Source organism: Cylas formicarius, unplaced genomic scaffold, assembly GCF_029955315.1.
Source record: "Cylas formicarius isolate icCylForm1 unplaced genomic scaffold, icCylForm1.1 PGA_scaffold_6__28_contigs__length_40554024, whole genome shotgun sequence".
In the NCBI taxonomy this organism is placed as follows: Eukaryota; Metazoa; Arthropoda; class Insecta; order Coleoptera; family Brentidae; genus Cylas; species Cylas formicarius.
Genome location: NW_026844347.1, coordinates 31,115,149 through 31,138,336, shown reverse-complemented (window position 1 = coordinate 31,138,336; position 23,188 = coordinate 31,115,149). Strand labels below are relative to the sequence as shown.

The following is a 23,188-nucleotide window of genomic DNA, read 5'->3' as shown; positions in this document are numbered from 1 at the left end:
ACCAAACAATCATAAGTTTTATGAAGATAAATGTTCAACGAACTGGAACGAATTTCTAATTAAGTCGAACTTACATTATTTGATAATTTGTTATTTGATTGTTTGTTATTTGTAATATACCTAATTATACACCGATCTAGCAAGCGGAAAGCATGATTTTACCACCTGAGGTTCGTTTCCCACGAATCCGAGTCACTGCGGAAATTTCGGGATATTACCGCACGGGTTTGGGTGCAATCGGATGTTTTCGGAGATATTATCGCCCGGTTTGAATATTGACGTTTGTCAATTTTGACGGTCATTTTGGTGTTGTTTTCCAAAAATGTACCCAAAAACGAAGAGTCGTAGAAAAAGTATAGTATGCAACACGTTTGGTAAATTTCTTGTCACTCTTTTATTAAAACTCGTGACTAAAATGCCGTTTACCACACTTGTTGCATAATACACTATTTACAAATTATTTGAAATTTCTTGAGTGACCTAAATTTTTTGCTCGCCAGTGTAAAAAAGTGACACTTTCCGAACGGGTGGATTTTGGATTAGATTTTGTTTAATTTTCGGTTTTACAGTTAATAAAGCCGTTCTAATAATTTGCCTTGTCAGTTCATCGCATTAGCTAGTCTACCTAAATAATTTTCATCGCAAGAAGCTGAAGGGCCAATGCTTAATTATGCTTAATGCTTAATTATTATTAGCTTACGCCATTTTGTGCATCATTTTGGTGTTATAGACCAGACAAAATAAAGGACGAAAACTATACAGTTTTTGCTTTGTCATTCCTATACATTCATTTTTTTTACATTGTAAACTATATACGTAAAAACTTTAAATTGCCAATTTTTCTAATTATGCGAAAAGAAGTATTTCAATTATAATTTAAATTTCATAGTTGTTTTGGTTTGGGACATATGCTTATACTTTCATAGGTTTATCTTAATTTTACTCTCAAATACTTCAACCGACCCGCCCATATTTTTAAATTTAACACATATTGTACACGTTCCTCGTTTTTAGAGAATATTATTGGAAATTATGACAATTTGCAAAAGCTGGAACCCTCTCTACCTGCATTTAAGAGTTAATAAAAATCTTGAGCTCACTAAATTATTATATATTCATTTATCTAAGGCACATCTGAAAAATTTAGTTCTTATGAACTGTGTGTAGAAAAATATTCGCATATTATTAATCAGTTTTTCTTTCTTTTCAGACAGTAACTTCGTCCTAGGAAATGCTCAGGTACCCACACTTTACCCGATCGTCTATTGTTCGGATGGTTTTTGCGAGCTGACGGGTTTCGCCAGGGCTCAAATAATGCAAAAAGGATGCGCCTGCAAGTTCCTGTACGGACCCGAGACTAAAGAGGAACACAAAAGTCAAATCGATAAAGCACTGGAATCAAAAAACGAACTCAAATTGGAAGTGATTTTCTACAAAAAGAATGGTAAGTATTAGGGATTTCATTTCATTCAGTAGAAATTCGATTTTTTTATTTTTTCTGAGAATTAAAAAAAAAAGAAATAAAATAACAACCGAAAACAAAGAAATAAATGATAATAAAATAATCATAATAATATATAAAACGTAATACTGCGTAATGAAATATCAATAATAATAATAAAAAAGATTTTGAAGACTTGATCACATTCACTAGCACAACTTTAATTGAATTGAATTGCTAAAGAAAGCTTAATAGCTATTATAATATATATACACATCAAAACTAAATAAAAACTAAAAAAAGTACTTTGGCAAAATATTATTGACAAAAATCTTAAAAATATATATATATATTTTTTGAACAGTTTCAGTCAAAAAAGTGGTATTTGAAAAAAATGTAAAATGCCCAAACTATCGTAATGTGTTGATCAGTGTGATTAGACTTTGAGTAAATTTCATGTTAATAACATGTGCCGTCACCATATTGCACGATATTAGGGTAGATCCTGCGAGATACATGGGCGTGCATGGACGAATGAACATTTGGCCAGACTCGAGAAGAAGAAGAGGTTGGAGAACACCTGAAAATGTATGTCGCTTACAAACAATTCAAAGAGTCGACAAGTATCGATTTGGGCAAGAATCAGTTTAGTGAAAACATTTTGAAACTTATTGTTTTTCCTTATGCATTACTGCGAGGACAGTAAGAGCGTTTTTAATAGAAAACTATATTGACGTTTAATTATTCCCTGTGCAATCGTCGAACGTAAAGCCCATCAAGCACGCGTGGAATATGCTTCAGAGACGTCCATCATATATAGATAATATAGAGGCCCTACTATGGTAAGAATTGATGCGCCGTAGGTGGCTATCAGTTTTTCTTAGAGAAGGTATGGATCTTTTGCGTATGCGTCACCTCCCAACTGACTGATTTGCTGCATTGCCGTAATTTTTCCGGCAAATTGATTAATTTTTATGAGAACGCAACATAATTGGCAACGCCGAGCTAAGTAATTACTTTTGACCGCGGAACAGTCTGCGCCTTGCCCAATGTTGTGTTTCTTTTTGGTGTCAATCTCCGTACCGTACTCACAAACTTGTGTAATTTGTGCTTTCAATACTTTGTTCTTCTACGAAATTACAGCAAATGTGGCAAATCTGAAGACCTAATAGGATTTTATAGAAAAAGTGATGCCTATATATTTGACATTTACCAAACCGGACAATAGACTTACACAAATATGTACATGTGAATTTACTAAACAGAATTCCCTACATTTTTAGGCACACGTAAATAGCTACGAAGGATGTTGACGCAATATGTTTTATGTACAAGGATTACGGGAAATATAAGAAAACAATTAAGCTGCAAGTTTAATTTTAATTAGAACAAAGCATAAGAAAACTTTTTTTCACTTAGATCTTTCATGTGCGATATCTAGCATCTCAACATTATTTCAATGGAGGTTGAACCTATGAGTTTATGAAAACTAATACTTTACGCCGATTTACAAAAAAAAATAGCTCGTAGCTACAGGGCTTGAAGAACAAAAACGCTAAATTAATTACTGAATTATGCTGACGCCGACGACTTCTTTTTTGCCTGAAAATTCAATTGGATTTTGACATATTTTCACTGCCGTAAAAATGCCGCATCCAAACATTGACAACGTGTCAGCAGCTATGCTGCTTGTTGAAACTCGCAAGGTCTTATGGGTCCTACGTCAGAATTTGTCTCCAGAGTTGCCATTGGTTAAAAACGAAATTATAAATCTCGCGCATGCCCACGTTGAAACGAACTTTTCTAAAATTTTTTACATAGTTGCTTCATGAGTTCCTGTACTGCCAGCATAGGCAAGGCCTCTATATGTCTAGTAGCTATACGGTATCAGCAGAAAATTTAATATTTCGAGCACGAAATCATTTGCTAAATTGTGGTGCTTAATTCTCCAAGAAGACCTCAATAACCTCAATAAAAGCCTAGGAAGCATATATTAGCAATCTAGGTGGTCATATTCTGTACTAAAATGTTATTTTTTAATGCGTTTGTTGGTATAAAAAATAAAATTTGTTTGATCAAAATCCTAATTGTGCTACAATTTTACCGTTTGCCTTAATTGTTTGACTGCCTTACTGATTTTTGGTTTATCATTTCCAGATTTTTCTATTTCCAGTTTTGATGTGTAGTTATTATTATTATCTCAGTCTTTTTTCGTGACTTAACGGATTGAATCACAAAATTTTAATTTTGGAAACGATTGTATTTCACCGTTTCCGATATTGGTAAGCAGCGTCTCTTTATATTCATGTTAAGTGTTGTATATCAAATTACACCTACATGGCGGTCACGGCGATATTCAACTGCGATTCGTAACTAATTGCTCTGTTAATGAAAATTTAACCGGAACGTTTTTCATTTCTCTGTTCAGTGGTTAACGCTCGCCCCAGCGCTGCATATTGTAAATTTTGTTATGGCGTCGCTACGATTGATAATGGCATGGCATATTGCCAGCAGAAATATGGTCTATGCCAGCCCGTAACGTGATAGCTTTATATGTGCCGCGTATACGTGATTTGTGATGATGTGCGATTATTGATGGTGGTAAAATAGTATAGGATTTACAGTCGAACGTAATGATAAAATATAGGGAAGTGCATGACGATAATTATCGATTTGATAACACATTAAAATACGCAAAAACTAACTTATTTTTCACAATTTTGCTTTCATGTTTCGTGTTCTGGTAAGTTCTCAAATACAAGCATAGAAAAATTCAAGAATAGTTTAGGAGAACTAATTTTACTCTACTTTGCTCATTAAATCAAGCAGTGTCTTAAAATACTGTACCAGAAAAAAATATCCACTGTCAACGTGTTTAATACACAAAATGGGCAAATACCTCTAGTTTTATTTTGCTAAAAAGAAATACTTGTATAATAAAATCAAAACTAAAGCAGATAAGTAAATAACTTTTTTAAATGGGGAAGCATTGCATATTAGAAATAACATAAAAAATACTGCGTAAAAAAACTAGAATACAATATTACGTTTTTCCTATTATTGGCACACTCTACATGAACCTAACTGATTGTGTTAATGTAAGTAGTCGTAGTTTCGGTAACAGTTTTGTCCAGGTCCAACATTTTGCAGCTCATTTTTTTGAAAAATGCAAATTTTGAAATAAGAGTTTCGCTTTTCGCCTTAGCAAAATGTTATACCAATTATGTCTAAAATTAACCGTAGAATCCGTATATTAATAAATATATATGGAGAAATTTTATGTCTATCTGCGTCTCCAAGATTTACAAGATATCAACCGCCGACGTACCAAGTGGGAGAGAAAACACAATTTTTGATTTAAAAAAGACACAAAATTCACAAAATAATTAAAACAATATTTTTTTTTCATACCTAAATTGCATTGTATTACTTACAATAAATTATATCAAAATTAAATTATTATTTAAATTATACATTAAATAATTGTCATTTGGGACTTGGTTAATCGATGATGAAGAATATCTTTCCAACATATTTGCCGAACACAATGTTACGTTCGTCCCAAGTTGCGATCATTTATCTTCGGGTGTTTTTATTCAAACGCGAGACTAAATTAATAAGCGTATCCCAAAGCATGTTACCTTCAACGGCGAGCTTGGGAAATTTTTCGTCTCGTCTCGGGAGAATTTGTATAACAAAATATAGAACTTTTGCGCAAACCCTAAGGCGAAGTTTTTAGGGCCTTTGAGGACCGTCATAAATTTGTCTGTTAACCCAATAAGTTTGTTTGTAGTTGTGCGTTTCTTATAAGGGCGAAGAGCGAATAACGATGAATGTTAATGTCGCGTGGAAACTTCTCTGTTATTATACTCTGTCTCTGTCATTATACTGTATATGGGTTCTAAAAAAGAGTGGGACTATTGTAAAAAAGTTCAATTTATTTTGTCTAACCAAAAACTTGTTAAAATACATTTATTTGCATGTGAAATAGCTAATCAGCCTTATGAAGGCAATTCAAGTAACCTTTAAAATTAGAAGAGAAGAGAAACTAACATCATTTCTGAGATCTTATCAACATGGGTAGGCTATATGGTTTGAGCTTTAGTTTGGGAGCTTTGAGTTTTCACCCTTTTCTTGTTTTTCTTTTGGTTAATTATTAGTTGTTAGGTAACTAATATTGAGGTTACTTAGGGTTTTTTAGTTTGAATTAATAGTCTCTGTTATCATAATTAATACCATTGGTACTTCTTGTAAACTAAAAGCATAAAACAGGCAGTTTTAAAAAATTCGCGAAATATAATTTTGAATTAGGAGATTAAATTAACATTTGCCGTTTTTCTTTGTACTTAATTAAGATCTCCTGACATCAAAGAACAGCAGGGAGTTAATTTTGGCGTCTTTAAAAAGTTTCTATTTTTTTTTCTGATTTGGTTAAAAAAATTCGGTTTAAAGCTTTAATTTGCGTAATATATTCAACTCAAGACATACTGCTGAGACGTCACTGATCTCACAGTTAGGTTTTGGGCATAGACAAAACATGTCGGACTAATTTTCTGCCGTTTCAAAACAGATGCAAAATATATATTATCAAATTTAACAGCGAAACTTCTATTAGAGGTTGGTTCCCCTTGGTTGTTTATAAATTGTCATTAGGAAGGAGCCCAGCTATAGCTGAAATATGAAATAATGGTTCAGTTAATCGGATTATAATATTAAATTAAACAAAGATTCAAAATAAATACATATTATTTGTACATGTGTATACACCATGTTCCAAAACAAATTGAATTAGACTACACCTATTTTTAATTAAATTTAAGAAAAAATTGACATAATGACATTGAAAAAAATTGATTTTTATATAGGGTATAGATTATAATTAAATTATTCTAATTTAATTTTCTCTCTTTCTTTTTATTCGTTTTGTGTATAGTGTTCAGCTTCACTAGAACTGACGTGACAAAACAGTAACGTGTCACAAACTTTATTTTTTCATTACAGTCTGTCTTTGCTGGCTTACATCTCCACAATTCCCTTCCAGAGGAGTTAAAACATCTACATATTAAAAAGCTCAAAAATCATCCCAAGTCGTTTTTAACTAAAAACACATATTCTGCGTCAAAATTTCTGTATGCTTTTAAATAAAAATAAGGTCTTTCCCTCATACAAAATAACAGTTTTTTTACGTTTGTTTGAATAAATTTGTGAAAATTTTGTTTTTTCCTTGTCTCATTGTTCTTTCCTACTTTCTTTGTAGTGCTCGGAATTAAATAAATGTCTCTATCTATCCAACTAACGTAAAATTTCGAATAGATAACGAATTGAAAACACGAAAGCAATTTCGAGCACTTCAATTTGGAAAATTATTATTCCTGTTTTTTTTTTTCATTTTTCTTTAACCCGCATTCAGATCCCAGGGCTTTTCGCAAGCCACATTTATTGCCTGCATATACGCTTGCATATTACGTTAGCGAACGCGTTCGGCAAAAGCGTTTGTTACTTCCACGATTCCAATTTCCTTGCGAAAATTGCTGCGCAGATCGTTGTTCTAAATTAATTGAATAGTTTTTTTCGTATTAAAAGTGGCAGGGAGTGTTTAATCATTTTATAATTATATAAAGATTTCATCTTCAAGAACTGTCATTTTTTACGAGTTCATGACACATAGTTTCAGAAACAGAACAGAAACGCTTCGCAAACTCGACGGCGTATTAAAAAATTGTGTTGTGGCCATGCAGGCTACTATGCCTATTGTTAAAATATTTGGGACATTGTTTCGTTGGCTTCTCAAGCAAAACAGCAAATTATATTTTTTCTTACTCCCGTCTGTAGAATTACACACCGATCTAGCGTGCGGGAAGCGTCACTTTACCACGTCAGTTTTATGTCCCACGGATCCGAGCCGGACATTTTCGAATATTAGGGGTTTGGGGGCAATCGGATAATTTCCCACGCCCTCAATTTGCCGTTTGTCAATTCTGACGGCCATGTCAGTGAATGTATTCGTGTCAAATAAACTCGTCAGTCAAATGCCGTTTAGCGCACTTGCTGCATAATATACTATTAAATGCCCTGTATATTATTAAATTTTTAGATTATATGAAAAATTATGAAACTTTCTATGTGACATATGTTACAGCTTCTTTGAGCTACTTCGCGAAAAGTACCGAAATAATAAACCATTTTGTTACATTGCATTGCATTTTATTGGGACAATAAAAAGAACGATTCCTTTTTAATCCAAACATATCATACCGATTTTGAACAGTTTTGGGTTTAAAAACGAAGAACTAGAATAATGCAATTCTAGTAGTAACCCATGGCGATATAGTTTCATATTTCAAATGGATAGTATTTATCAAACAATTTATTTTATTTATTAATTTATATTATGTAAACAAATATTGTACTTAAATATACGTCAACAGACGAAATTTTAAATTTAAAAAATATCAAGAAAATCTACACTTTTTAGAATGAATTATTTGGTCTGACTAGTGTAAGTTTTCAAAAAAAGAAATATTTAACAGAGGAAACTCACATCTTTCAGTTACAAAAACCCCCATTTCGTTTGTTATAAGCAGTTATTTGGATTGATAAATTGTTTGACAAATACTATCTAATTAAATTGTCAAAATATATTAAACTTAAAAACGGTTCAGCATAAGTATAACATGTTATAAGCCTTTTAGGTGACGATTAAAAATTTACATTTATAAATTTTGCAACATGTGCATTATTTTGTAAACACCCTGTATATCTTAAAAGAAGTAAAAAAAAATCTACCTAAAACGCTTCGACAATAAGGAATTATTGTCTTGTTGGATATTTTTTGCAAATTAAAAAAAAAATGATCTCCAAAATACAAAATATTAATCTAAAATGTAAAAAATTTAATCATATATAGGGAATTCCATTAAAAAAAAAGAGGTTCAAGGACCAGGTTTATTTCTAAATTCTCAAATTGGTGACTACCAGTCTATAATTTTCGAGCAAATAATTATCGACTTGAAGGCAGAAACTTTAAATTCATTGCAAGACAAAACTTCCGTGTAGATAAACAGGGATCGAAAAATTATATCTGGTGGCAAAAGTAAACAATGTCTGCTGCTGCACGAAACTGAATAAATACAGCATTAAACGTAACAGGCAAAAAATTGTAATTAGCAGGGCGTGGCGGAAAATTAATTGTTCAGTTTCCTCGGACTTGCTGAGAGCGAGAAACGAGCGCACTACAAAAAGATAACGCGATAGGGAAAAATGGATCGCGCCTACAAAAAACAAATGGCGGAAAAGGAATGATATACTGAAACGAAGCTGCAGGATTAAAATAATTTAGGCGAACAATTGGCATAAGATTTATTCATTACTTTAATACCAATTTCGTGAGCACTCAACAGAAGATAAGTTTTTGAAATGTATTATGTCTGTTTCTCACTTGGTAACTAATTACTAAATTGCTGCAATTATTTCTGGCATGGTTCTAATTTTATTTCGAGGCGGAACCAATTCTTTAGCAATTATTCAAAAATACTACTAGAATAAAGAGGTTATTGTACATTCCACTCTATATAGTCTGCCTCCTTCTTCATCGTTCTGGCTTTTGACGGCAATTATGTAAGTTACCTGCCGACGGCAATAAAACTCATGTCCGGTAAGTATTGAATGATAAAACATTAGGGATGGACTCTCAAATATATATAATTTTAAATTGCAATTATCTGTACAAATTTTAATATTCACTTAAGTTTGGCGTAACTTTGAAGTTCGACAAGATATGAAGGACACTTTATACAGGGTGTATTCACAACAAAATAACATCGATTTTGCGAAAGTTGCTGTGGCAACCAACAAAAATTGTCGAAATGTCACTAGTATATTTTAACAATGCGTTATAATACATTATACTTTAACCAGCGTTTGGTTACTATCCAAAAATTGTATAGAAGTAATGGTTTTTATATTCAAATGATCTAACTGGCTTTATAAAGCAGCTTTTTATGAATACATCTCGAAATGTATCCTCTGCCTGCCTTTTTCACAGACAGTTCCACAGTAAAAGACGCACATGCTTATTTAATAAAATATTATTTCCTAGATATAGAATTATGTATACGTAGGTATCTAAAATTTATGATTCTGTTTCGGATTCTAGGTGATATACTATACGATTGTCTTTTTATGTTTCTATATTTATGAATGTTCAATTAGTAAAGAAGCATATCAAAAATTTATGAAATATGTACAAATCACAACCTTGGCAAACTTCTGTCGAGGTGCTTCTCATTCATTCTAAAGTTCAATCTTGTTGGAAACTGCTTAATAATTCACCTCATAATGTTTCCTATATATCATGAAAATGCACCTTTTCAGTATGCATGAGTGTGCATTAAACATGCGCTTGCCTCCTGCAAGCGTTTCATATTGACCGTTCTGATATTTGGAAGGTGATTTTCGCAATTTATTACCTTTCAAAATTGTTTTTCAAAAAATTCACATTTCCTCGCGGAATCATAAAATTTATACAATGTCGACATTTTCCACACAACGCAGGGAGTTTTAATTTACGCATTTTACTTATTGCAGGAACGCCGTTTTGGTGCTTGCTCGATATTGTACCCATCAAGAATGAAAAGAGGGAAGTCGTCCTCTATCTCGCCTCTCATAAGGATATTACCAACACCAAAATGGCAGAGATGTCCGAATGTGATTTATACGACAGCGGTGAGTATTGCGTTCTCTATTTGGTCCTTGAAATATCACCGCAGGATTTATTTCTAACACGTCGAATTCCCAAATTAATCTGAACGTGCTTCATTTACTCAGCGGTGCATGTTTTTGTTAGAATCGCAGTGCATTTTACCTTCCACAAAGCGTTGATCGGACCTTGACACACTTTTATCGAAATTTATTCACCTGGATTATATTCAAAGATAAATTAAACAGTGTGTTTGTCTATTATCGGTTTTTAGTCTACCCCGCACGTACGGGATTTTACTCGAGGTATTCGGAAAATGCGTTTTCCAATAAATCCTTGTTTTTAAAATGGCGAACAACGTATAATGTTTATTGTCAGATCGTGATAAAAATTGTGCGTATTTCTGATATGGATATTTTCTTATTATATATCGTTTACTATCAAAATTGCAATTCTTCGGCACGAGTAGGCAAATTCAAGTCAAGGAAAATGACGCGTGCAGGTTCTGTTACGTAAACTACAATTTACTGTAAAAATTTCTCCACTTACCGATTTAATTTTTTCCTCGTTCTACCACAGCCAGAAAATGCTTCCAAAGCTTCTTTTGGATCAACCAATGTTCATGTTTTTGGTGTTTTGCGCTGGCTAACTATTCCATGACATTTTTTTTTTCGCAACCTCACATTTTCATGAAGTGTGCAATGTAGCCTTCGGCTACACTTAATGAATTCCATCATCCGTGTTGTTCTTCCAATAACTTTCACCGTGTATTTTGAAAATTGCACGTTTGGAAAACTTAATTAAAATACAAATGAGGATTTTTTAAGGGGCAGTTTCTGCCCAAATCAACTTTTTTATCATGGCATGATATGGAAGTCGAAAAATGTCCAAAGGGGCTGTTAGTCTATTTGCATTTTATGAATTTTGTAGAGGGTGTTCAAAATTATAGCTAATAAATTTAAAAACAATTTTTCTCACTTTTTTCATATGTCGTCGTGATGAAGAATTAAGAAGCCATTTTAAAGAACAATTTTAGTGAGCTCTACCTAGAGGTATAATAATCTAAGTAATTGAACCTGTTGAAAATGACTAATTGAGCACTTAAAAGCCGGTAATATATTTCCGTGGTATTTGGTAAGCACTTGGGTGGCCAATGCTTTTAACATCGATTAGAAGTGGTGAATCTAGGCTATTTGTATAGGTCGTCGGTAACTGAATTATAGGTTCCGTAATTTACCACTGACTGCAGTACATTTTGGTTAACGTTTACATAAACATAAAGCTCAAATTTTCGCTGCAATTATTGTGGCCTTCCATGTCATAATCACTCTATAAAGTGTTTAAATGCATGGAATTTAATAGAAAGACCAATAAATGTGCCCATATCATTAAAACGTCTGTTGGCATCGTCAATTTTCCGCAAATTATCAAAATACATCATTTGTTTGTATCAAATTTGGTAATGGTCCAGTAATAATACATAAATAAATAAAATATTTCGTGTCTAATTTGAAACCAGAGAGAAAGTAATCTCACAAATTGTAACACTAGAAATTAAAATATTTTGTACTGAGTGTTGCTTTTACAGTTTTACAGAAGCCTGAATACTATCGTTGTTTTCTTAGCATTTTTTTAGCATTAAAAATTCGAAAACTAAGAATAGCATTTTCCGGAAAAAAAAATACTTCCGTGTTTTTTTTTTGTCATTCATCAAAAAAACAGACAAGTCACGTTTATTTTTGTGACTACCCAATCAATCTACCTTACCGATACTCCAAATCAGCAACTTTTTATATAAATCGCTCTTACGATTTTCCCATAAAACATTTGAATTTGTGAATGGTGCTGGAGGAGATTGCGAAAGATTTTATATATTATATAATGATACTGTATGTGAATCTTCGCTGTTGACAGAACTTTCAATTTACTTTGTAATTGTACATCTTTAGTTCCCTGTTACGGGGAACTATTAGCCATTCTAAGATGCAAAAACTTCAAAAACCTACGTTGATATTACGTGGGTATCTCAGCTACTATTAGAGATAAAACGATGCGGTTTTCGCAATACGGTGCTCGGTTGTAATGTAATAAAATGGAGAATATTCGTTTTAACATTTTATTAACATAAAAAAACACATTCAAGGCAAACGGAAAACTAATACTAACATCCACTGATCTAGTTAATAAAACACAACTGCAAATAGAAATTTTAAAATGAATGAAAAAAGAAACGGGACACGTGGCATTGAATATTTTAAAAAGATGTTTTAACCTAAAAATTATTGCATATCCATTTAAGAGTTTCTTAACAACCATAACTAACCTAAAACCTTAAACGTGCAACAAAATATATCGTAAATGATACTTATACTTACTATATATTATTATAAAGGCCTTACTTAGATTGCTTAGATAATATTTCTTCTGGTTTTCATATATTTTGTTTTCTGGTAGTAGTCCGAGTAGTTTAGCATTAGTCTTCACATTTGTTGTCCCTGTCGATCTGCATTTTGACTGCTGTGCTGATTAGGAGTTTTTAGAACTAGGTCTTCAGGCCCTTTTATATCACAAAGTTGAAAATTGGCCATATTGATCACTTCAAATGGTGGCTTGTACCTTGATAATTGAATGACGTCGGCGAGATCGTCTGGCGTAAATGATTTCATTATTTTTTTTTCGCAAAATCCCGGTTACAGGGCATAAAGCTATGCCCGGTAATAAGAAAGTTAATCCGTATTGAATCTGAAAAGCTGTGAGCTACCAAAGATATCATTTGTATTTGTATTTGTTGTTATTTTGACCAATGTTGTCACACCAGAGGGTTATAGATCTTTTATTGGTAAATCTCATATTTGAAAAGCGAAGCGAATAAAAACATATAATCATTGTTCGTGTCAGCTATCTAAATTATATATATATATATATATATATATATATATATATATATATATATATATATATATATATATATATATATATATATATATATATATATATATATATATATATAAGTTATAATTTAGAAGTTATATAGTTAGAAGTTATAACAGGAAAGCTGCGAAAAATAAAACATATTAGAATGCACCAACGTAGAAGCAAGCACCATACCTAATTTTCTGGAAGTAAAGACTCACCTGTATGCCCTTTTAGAAGTTCCCTAGCTCTGTCAACTTTCGTTTGATGAAGCTCCAGTTGAGATTTAGTGTTCCTACTTGTTCTGATATTTGCACCAACTCCACAATCCAGTAGATCATAGTGTCCTTTTTTGGTTTTGGAAAGTCCTTAGCATTTAAATTTGGACATTGTTTATCAGATTTTGCCCATGTGTAATAACCAATATTTCTTGGTCTGTAATTAATATGGGTTCTTATGGTTTGTTTTCTTGTCACTGTGTATAAGTAAGTATTTTTCAGAATGTTAGGATATATTATAATATGCACCAAATGCAGTAAACGGCATTTGAGTCAGGAGTTTATTTAGCACGAGCGGAGCGATTGTTTAATAAACGAGTGACTTAAAAATTTACCAAAAAAGTTGCTACTTTTTCTACGACCGTTAGTTTTCGGGTACATTTTCGCAAAGCAACACGAATACATTCACTGATATGACTGTCAGAATTGACAACGTCAAAATTCAAGGCGGCGAAATATGTCCGAAAATATCCGATTGCTCCCAAACCCGTGCTGTAAAATCCCGGAAATGTCCGAAGTGACTCGAATCCACGGGACAAGAAACTCACGTGGTAAAGTGACTGAGTATTTTACAGAAAGGAGTAGAAAAAGTATTTTTTAACGGAATGGTGTAGTTAACATAACGGCCACTACTGTTTTTCCAACTCTTTTTTTGGCCAGATTGACTCATATTTTACAATAATTTTCCAAATTAATTATTTATGTAACACCGTTATAAAATTTAAGTTAGCATAGGCATTGGCACTTGCCTCACAAAGCGTGTTGTTTAATACTTGTCTCTGGGAGTAATTTAATTTTACAAATTACTTGTTACTTCCACTCCTCAATTACCCTTTGTACTTTAAACACCCTTTATGGTATTGAGATGATGAAAACGAAATATTATAGATGTTTTTACGTATTATACAAATATACGTACGTTACGTATTATACAATTACGTATTATACAATTACGTATTATACAATTATACAATGGTCTGAAAGTTGGTAGAAGTTCGTTTGAGTGATTTCTTTGAGTTTATTATATATTCTATTCTATAATTATATATCTATATCTATTTTAAAAATTTGATCTGAGCACTCCACCGGATACAAAGGGTAACTGAAATGGTAGAATTTTCTGTGTCGCGCTATATAGGAAATGGCATCTTTTGTTTCATGAAAATGACACACAGTATTGCGGAGACTGCACCACTCTATCTCTAATAATAACTGAGATACACCGCCATAACAATGAAAAATGGACCATATTATTGACGCACACTCCAGTTCACTCCATGATATAAAATCAGGTGTTAGTGGATTCGAGAAAGTACAAAAATTTCTAGTAATAAATCCCAGCATCCCTAAAGTAGAATTCACCAAGCTAGTACTATATATGCATGGTGACATTATCTATTTAGAGAAGTACAGTGTTATGTGAAGGTTATACGCTATTTGTAATTGTGTTTTCAAACTGTTTTTTCTCTGAACTACTACTAAGCCAGATGTAACTTCTTCTCTATTTCTTATGTCTTTTACTTTATCGTAGCTGCCGTTCTGGGCGCCCGATTTCGCGGCACCGCTGATTCTTGCCTCCTTGCAGACAAGGCCAACGGAGACTTGGATGATTCCGATGCACCACCGGCGAATTATGGAAGAAGAAGGTCGAGGGCTGTTCTCTATCAGCTAAGCGGCCACTATAAACCCGATAAGATGAAAACGAAACTGAAGCTGAATAATGTAAGTAGCTAAATTTGAAAGCGAACTGACCGATCACTAAATTAAAACGCGATAGTTCTATTTTTTCAACACCTAGACATTTTATTTTTTTTATTTTAAGTTCAACTAGTTGACTTGACTTTGTGTCAAGGTATTCGACTCAGAAATTTGTTACTGAAAAATTACACGGAGTGTCCCACTTAAGAACTGTACATCCTTGTAAAATGTTTGTTTATGGTTCGATTTTGATTTTTCTTTTGTTGGATAGGTCTCTGAAGAGTACCCCAAAATCTTGTTTTGCTTATTGCTTCAATTTAAAATCATGGCCAACTGGAAATGTTTACCAAAAGAAAGAGAACAACTATTAATTTTTTTTAATTTAAAAAAATGAATTGGCAACTAATTCTTATTCAGGGGTACTTCGAACCAAAACAAACCAATTTTTATAATGCTTCAATACAGGGTTTGATTACGGTTTGATTTTGATTTTTTTTGGATAGATCCTTTAAAAACGCACTAAAACCTTATGTTTCTTATTACATCTACCTGAAGTCATGGCGAACTGGGACTAATTTTTGAAGCAAATATCAAGAAGGGTTATTAGGGATTTCTTTAAGAATAATGTGTCAACTAATTCTCATTAAAACCTTATGATTCTTATTACATCAATCTGAAGTCACGGCTAACTGTGATTAATTTTTGATATCGAATATCGAGAAGGGCTATTATGGATTTCTTTAAGAAGAAAGTGTCAACGAATTGTAGTTCAGGACTACATAAAACCTAACTATACAAATTTCCATGAAGTTTGAATACAGGGTGCTAGAAATAATGCGTGCGGTTATGTATTACTCCTGTAGAATGTTTGCTTATAGCTCAATTTTTATAACTCTTTTCTTGTCTTATCCATTTCACTAAAAGACACTAACGATTTTCTTACAATCAAATAAATAAAGAGGATTAGATATGAACGAAACAGATTTTACAACGCTATATTTTTTTAATTAATTTCATTCTCATCTAGTAATGAAAATAGCAGAAATATCAAAATTAATTGATGTCGGCATACCGTTTCCTTTGTAAAACCAAGTTTGCAATGTAGAAGCGAATATTCGAGAGTCCAATTCACTCGCTAATTTATATTTTAATTTTGTTTACATTATATCTTTCGAATACTAAGATTTATTAATGTTTTAAGATGATACTAAAAAATTAATGTCCCATAAAAAGTATTTTTAAACTTTATTTTCGACCTTTGCATAATTAAAATTTCTTCGTTCTTTACAAGGTTTACAATATTTATTTTTTTTTAAAGCATTAACAACTTTGATCATTGGTATTTTAAGTAGTTCGGTATATGAATCGGATTTGAAAAAATCTCTAAAAGTACTTCTCGATTTTCCGCTTCAAAAGACTGTGTCACTTTGCTATGACTTTCTCTTTAGTAAGATCTATCGAGCAAGAAAGATTGATCGTAAACCAATATTCTACAGTAATCTTTCAGCGCAAACTTCATGGAAATAAGTATAGTTAGATTTTACGTTTTTAGTTATCAAAATCGATCCATCAACAAATATTTCACAAAGAGTTCTTAAATGGGACACACTGTACATATGGTCCGCCTTATCTTACAACCTCGTAGTTGCAAAGCAGACACCTGTTTGTGGAATAGCATGTCCATTTATCACTTGAAACAGAATTAAGCGGTGTACCCCAGGGATTTGTCCTGGGCCCGCTATTCTCTATCATTTATATAAGCGACCTTTATCATTCTCTTTACTTCATTTACTAAGAGTGCCGAAGAACTGTCCATAAAACTGTGAAAAAATAAAGCTCGGATTATGTTAAATTAAATTTAGATCCAAAGATTCCATAGCAAATTGTCCATAAGAGTGCTTGTTATTCAAAGTGACGAATAATTTGAATTTGAAACACCATAAGCCTTAGCTGAAAAATAACATTTTCGTTTTCCACCGCCTTAGAGGTTTGGTTAGGGCAAAAACTCTTCTTATGGTTTATTTTTCTTTCTGTTATGGGACGGGGCTATGGGATTATTCCTCAGCTGTTGTTGACATATTTATAATGCAGAAGGAAGCCATTCGTATGCCAATAAAGAAATCATTGTCAACTTTTTTTAGCTTAAAGTAATGCCTCTTCTCTGTATCTATATCTTCTACCACTTGCTACAGATGAAATGAACGAAGGAAAACGATAAATAAATAAATACTAGAAATGAATAAACAAGGAACATATTTTCCAGAGTACCTTCATGTGCCTCGAATATTGCGAAATGAAGTGGTCAGTTTTATTTTGCCTGACCATTTTGTCTGCATGTCTTTTCGAGTGTCTTTCACACAAAAAGAAATTAAATAATATGTTTGTCTATTATTCTTATGATATTTTAATAACTATTGACCACCTTACACTGCCATAAGAAACACAAAAACGGCTTCATTTTCTGGAGTGAAGAAAAAACTGCTCGCAATATTAAATAAAATTTATCAAACAACGCGTTTGCCTTAAACTCAAACCTCAAAAAACATGAAAAAGGCAGAGAACGCAAAGTTTACTCGTGCCTCAGAGAGCGAATTTGCTATTTTCCTGTTAGACAAAATGGGATTTAAGTGTTCTACTGATAGCCTTTCTGCATATAAATAACTCTCTTAACCTCAGAGGCAGAGCTGTGAATGCAAATATCTGAACAAGATAAACGTAAATGCCAAGTCCAACTTATACTGCAAAATGGAATACACGAATTGAATTTTAAAAATGAAAAAGAACACATTGATATTTTGTCCATTCGGTTCCTAGAACAGATTCGCTTTGAAAATATATACAGTTTTTATAAGTTTTTATATGTATTGATCTTGTAACATAAAATGGGAAAATTGTAGACCTAAATAAGGTTTTTTTTCATTTTTGAGTCTCCATAAGAAATGATTTTGAAAATGATTTTCCTAAAAGTTATACTTTTCATCTGATTTTAATTTGAAAAACTTAGTCCAATCAGTTTAAACTATTAATTTTTAAAATTTTCATCATTTTTATTTCATTTCGGTGTTTTTAGTACCGAATTTTCTCCTACAAAAATATTAACCTTCCAAAAGTGCAAATAAAAGACGGTTGCTTGCAGATTTTTTTAATTAAAAAGGAAAATTTTCAGAACATCTAAGAAAACAAATGTGTTTGAATAATTTAGAAAAACATCATTCGACACTTTTAATTTTCATTTTATATAACTCCTTTTAATTCTTTTTGTATTTGTGGATATACAGGGTGTTTGCTAATTGAGTTACGATTGAAGAGGAGAATCCTGTGCTCATTTTAAGAATTAAATTTAATATAAACGTAAACTTAACGTAACAAAAAACGTTTCATCATAATTTTCGTATCATTATTTTTTATGAATATTTTTATGAACTTCTATACACATCTTTTTTTTTTGTAAATTAAAATTTTATGGTCAAACTTTGTCCATTAAACATTTCTTTATAAATAAATGCAAAAAAAAATGTTTATTAGATTATTGCTTTTCATACTTTGTTGCGGTGCCTACTAAACCTTTTTTGCATCAATATATTTTGACGTGCTTGTAGGTATGATATTGAATGTGTGAATAGACAAAATTATGATTTATTATCTATTTTTTGTTAAAATTTTAACACTTTTTTTTTATTTTTAAACTTTCTTCTAATCATCAGAAGATTCACACCCTTAAGAATCGATACCAATTTACTCAATTCAAGCAAAAAAAAAAGCTGAAAATTTAGATAGCTTAGCTTTTAATAAATAGCTAATCCCGCTACCATTTGGCACAATAAATTTTACTTCGAGAACTAAATCCGTGAAATAGTGCTTGCTTATAAATTATGTATAGTGGTTTTGTTAAATAAATAAAGGCTGCTAGTCCAACTACGCCCTTAATTTTTGTTTGCTCTTTTTCGATTTCATTCGGCTCTTTAAAAAGATCCCCATTTTAAATTCTGCTGACATTTCGTTCGCAAATTGCCACTGGGTTAATACGAATATCGTGAACAATTCGAAGTGCAATTTTATTTTCGCCATGTCGTTGATGAAATTTGTATTTCTTTGCCTCTGTTAGAATTAAAAGAATTCTAAATATTAGCATTACGAAATTATTATTTTATGAGACCACTTTTCTCCCATTACGCGAATTTTGAATATGGTATGTTTGGAAATCTTAAAAATACCCCCCGAATAGCCTATATAGGATGGCACTTTGCTTTTGTGACTCATACCTAAAAAGTTCGGGATTTAAATTGAAATTATATTTATTTTAGCGGCGCAATTAACCCAATAAATATACATGTTAATTTCCGGATTGTTAAATAAACCGATTTGTTGTCTATTTAAAGTGTTTAATTTAATTTCAATTTTGTTTTGTTCTGAGCTGACAGCGGATAAAAATCATTTATGTGTGTGTGACATAAAGTGGATTTTCTTTTAAATAAATAAGTTCTCTAAAACGGTAAGGATTAAATTAAAGTCCGAAGTCGGTGTCTCAAAAATTATTATTTCTAAAATGTGTAATATTTTCGTTGACACGAGCATCATTAGACCTATAAAAGCAATTTTTTGTTCTACTCCCGTCTGTAAAATAGCTAATTACGCACCGATCTAGCGTGCGGGAAGGGTCACTTTACGACGTCAGTTTCGTTTCCCACGAATCCGAGCCACTTTTTAACTTACTCGTTTATTAAACACTCGCTCCGCTCGTGTCAAATAAACTCGTGAGTTAAATGCCGTTTACCGCACTTGTTGCATAATATACTATTTTGAAATAATAAAACAACTTACATAAATTAAGAATACGCACATACAAAAACGTCAGCACAAAAGCACACAGACACAAATTGGAATGAGACTGAATCCGTTTGATTTTACCGAGAACTAAAAAATGAAATAAGAAATGTTGCGATTAAGAAGTAAAAAATATAAAAATAAAAAAACAAAAAACACCAAACAGGCCTGCACCGGAGACCTGCAGTTTATATTATTAAAAATTAATGTCGGGTCAGAATTAAAAACGTCATTGGTGATTTCTAATTTCTCCAGAAGATCTAGTTTTCTACTCTTTGGGCAAAGTTATGTCCCGTGGACAAAAGACGGGGAGCGAAAGCAGATTTGGTTTCTATCACCTCAGTGTGGCTGTACTTTTTCACCAAACTGAGATATTTCGGAACCCTGATGGAGATCTTGATGCCAGACTATCCGATATAAATTGCTTTACAATCCTCACAGTTCAAAGAATATACTCCTGATCTAGACAAATAATCAATTGGATTCTTAACTTTTATTATGAATTGTTTTAATGTATTGTTTGTTTTAAACGCTATAGATAATTTTCTGCTCTTGAACAACTTAGCTGGGCGTAACGAAATATTACCGAAATAAGTCAAGCATTGGAACTTGCGTTCTGAAGGTTTTTATTTTATTATATAATACTGGTATTCGTTGCAAATTTGTAAAATAATTTGTTGATTGAACAAAGTAGATAACCGTTACTGTCAATTTCTTGTGCTTCCTTTGAAAAAGCCTGCAGAATAAAGAATTTAAATTGGCAAATTTATGGGAATATGGCGAATTGGAGAAAAATTGTATCCCAATTTCAGTAGATCTCGAACTCAATTCTTTGACTCTCCCCAACTAATAGAAAATCAAGAAACGGTAAGATACTCCCGATTTCATTCTCCAACGTAAAATGAATTTTCTCATGTAAACAATTGGTAAACGTTAGGAATTCGGTAAGCGTTTATTGGCTGTCATCCGCAAATATCGTCCACATATCTCTTGTAAGCTATTAAATGTGTGGAAAATTGATTATCCATAATTTTTCTCTCAAGGTTATTGATGAAAATTTCAGTTAAAAAAGGTGACAAGCAAGAACCCATTGCTAGTCTAAAAAACGTATTATCGAACTTGAAGAAATTTTGTTCTGCCGCAGTCGTCAACAGAAGAACTAGTCCATCGATAACAACTTTTGTTAAAGTGGTGCCATTTAATAAAGAGCTCACTAAATCAATGCACTCAGATGATGGAATGTCAATATTCTTTAAGTAACTGGTCAGCTCCACTAAATTGTTGGTGGAATAGATACTCCGAAAGCCAGTTGTATTTCTAAGAACTATGTTAATCCATTGTAACAAGGTGAACCTGTGAAAGACACTACGAGTCGAATGGGGATCCCCCCTTTATGTATCTTAGGAAGCCCATATAATAAAGGTGTTTTGCGATTCGTAGGATATAATCTTTCTTAATAAGTTTTGAAAAATTCAAGTGTTAATAAAGCTTGAGCTAAATTCTTTTTTATTCTGTTAAAGGAAGAATTAGTGCGGTGCCTATTAATCTAGTGAAAATTATCCACTGCCAAAAAGCCATAACCTTATCTTCCTCTCCATTATAACCAGACAAGAGCCCTTATCAGCTTTGGTGACCACAAGGTCTTCATTTTTAATTTTACTCAACAACGATTTCAAGTGAGAGCGTTTGAAACAACTGAAGCTAAAGTTGTTATGTGAGTTGGAATTAAGCAAATTCTTTATTTCAGACCTCAAAATATTTTTGTCAGGAATGTCTGTGGATTGTATGATAAACTTTCTTTAATTTTGCAAGTGTCACTCGTGTCATGTAAAGTAATAACAAAATAGGGCATTAAAGGCAACAATTAATTTAACAAACAATTCAGCCTTTTAATTTTCTACTGGAGACAAATAAAGTTCTTAAAATATTAACAGTTCTTTTTACACTTTGATCATTTAAATTTAAGTTGTAATTATAAAGGTTTATACTAGATGACAATGATGACAATAAAAATATCCGTGCAAAGTAAACTGATGCAGGCAGACATATAGTTGTGTTGGCAAGAAAAAAGGTCGGGAAAACTCCCCATGGCGCAAGCTTTAAATTAAATAGACCAAAGCTGTCCAAAGATTCAAGCACTCTAAGCAGGAAAGTGTTGGGATTATTGTATTCAAAGAAACTCTGTAAGCCGTGTACCACTCTCGAGCCTTCACCTTATTATGGAACATCTTTTTCAAGTCAAAGTCAACTCATATTTTACAATGCGACAAGAGCGAAGTCTACTCTATATAAAAATGGTAACCATCACCGGCCCCAAAATGGAACCTGAAATAACCCCTGATTTTATTTTTGCAACGCCAGAGAGTTTCCTATTTCATTGGACACGCTGAGCTGGAGAGGTGTGAGCAACTTTAGAGAGGCTCCATTAATGAGGGTCCAATATTTTCGTTAATTTTTGTTTTTCTAATCCGATTTCGACGAACTCAGTTTAGGTGTGAATAGGAGCTTCGACTGGCATGTCAATATCACCATATTAATTCTTTTACGAGTCAGAAGTAGATGCTTCATGTCACTATTAGCTGTTTTTATGATTTTCTCGAAAATTTTAAATATAATAGTATAAATATTTTGAGCTAGGATGAAAGAGAGTAAAAAAACACAGCAAATAGTTGAAACGGCATGACAATATCTTTATAAGATATAAATAAAAATGTGTTTATTAAACATACAGACGTGACGTTGGATGCTTATATTTTCGACTAGATTTAAATTTGATTTTTTCCTAATTTGTCCATAATAACCGCCAATAATCAACTATAGCTAAAAAATGTTTCGTCAATATAATTTATTAATATATTACATGCTATTGTCAATAGTGGAGAAAAGGGTAAAATAACTAAGTAGGCTTAGGTTAAGTGGCCTAATACCGCTTCTATTATACCTACGTAAGAAAGTATATTTAAATTAATTTTTATTTAAATATCGGAGGGGAAAAACGATATTGTTTCCATTACTTGCTGTGTCTTTTCCCTTCTTTCGTCCTAGCAAAAATATTTATACCATTATGTTTGAAATTTTCGAGAAACTGTTTTGACATGAAGCGCTTCCTACCGATTTGTAAAACAATTAATATACTGATATTGATATGCGAGTCGAAGCTCCTATAATTACTTCTTAAAACTAAGCTAAGTTCGTCTAAATCGCATTAGCCACAAAAAAAAGTTATTCAAGTTTTTCTAAACCAATATTTGACCCTTCCCCCACCCCTAATTTGACGAGTTAAAAAATAATAGTTCAAGCAAAAAAGTTTCCTTATCTCGAGTAAGTAATGTTGAT

At 32.3% G+C, this 23,188-nt stretch overlaps 1 protein-coding gene across 3 annotated transcripts in view; it reads left to right on the top strand.

The window, feature by feature from the left end:
- LOC132702893 (potassium voltage-gated channel subfamily H member 8) overlaps window positions 1-23,188 on the top strand; it is a 135,633-nt gene that overhangs the window by 48,622 nt on the left and 63,823 nt on the right. The window contains exons 3-5 of one of the 3 annotated variants that reach the window (XM_060671750.1): window positions 1,211-1,444; window positions 10,028-10,165; window positions 14,916-15,052. In XM_060671750.1, the coding sequence (XP_060527733.1) occupies window positions 1,211-1,444; window positions 10,028-10,165; window positions 14,916-15,052 (509 nt within the window). Of the gene's footprint in view, window positions 1-1,210; window positions 1,445-3,884; window positions 4,043-10,027; window positions 10,166-14,861; window positions 15,053-23,188 lie in introns of those variants that run through there. The other 2 variants (XM_060671748.1, XM_060671751.1) reach the window with 2 other exon arrangements.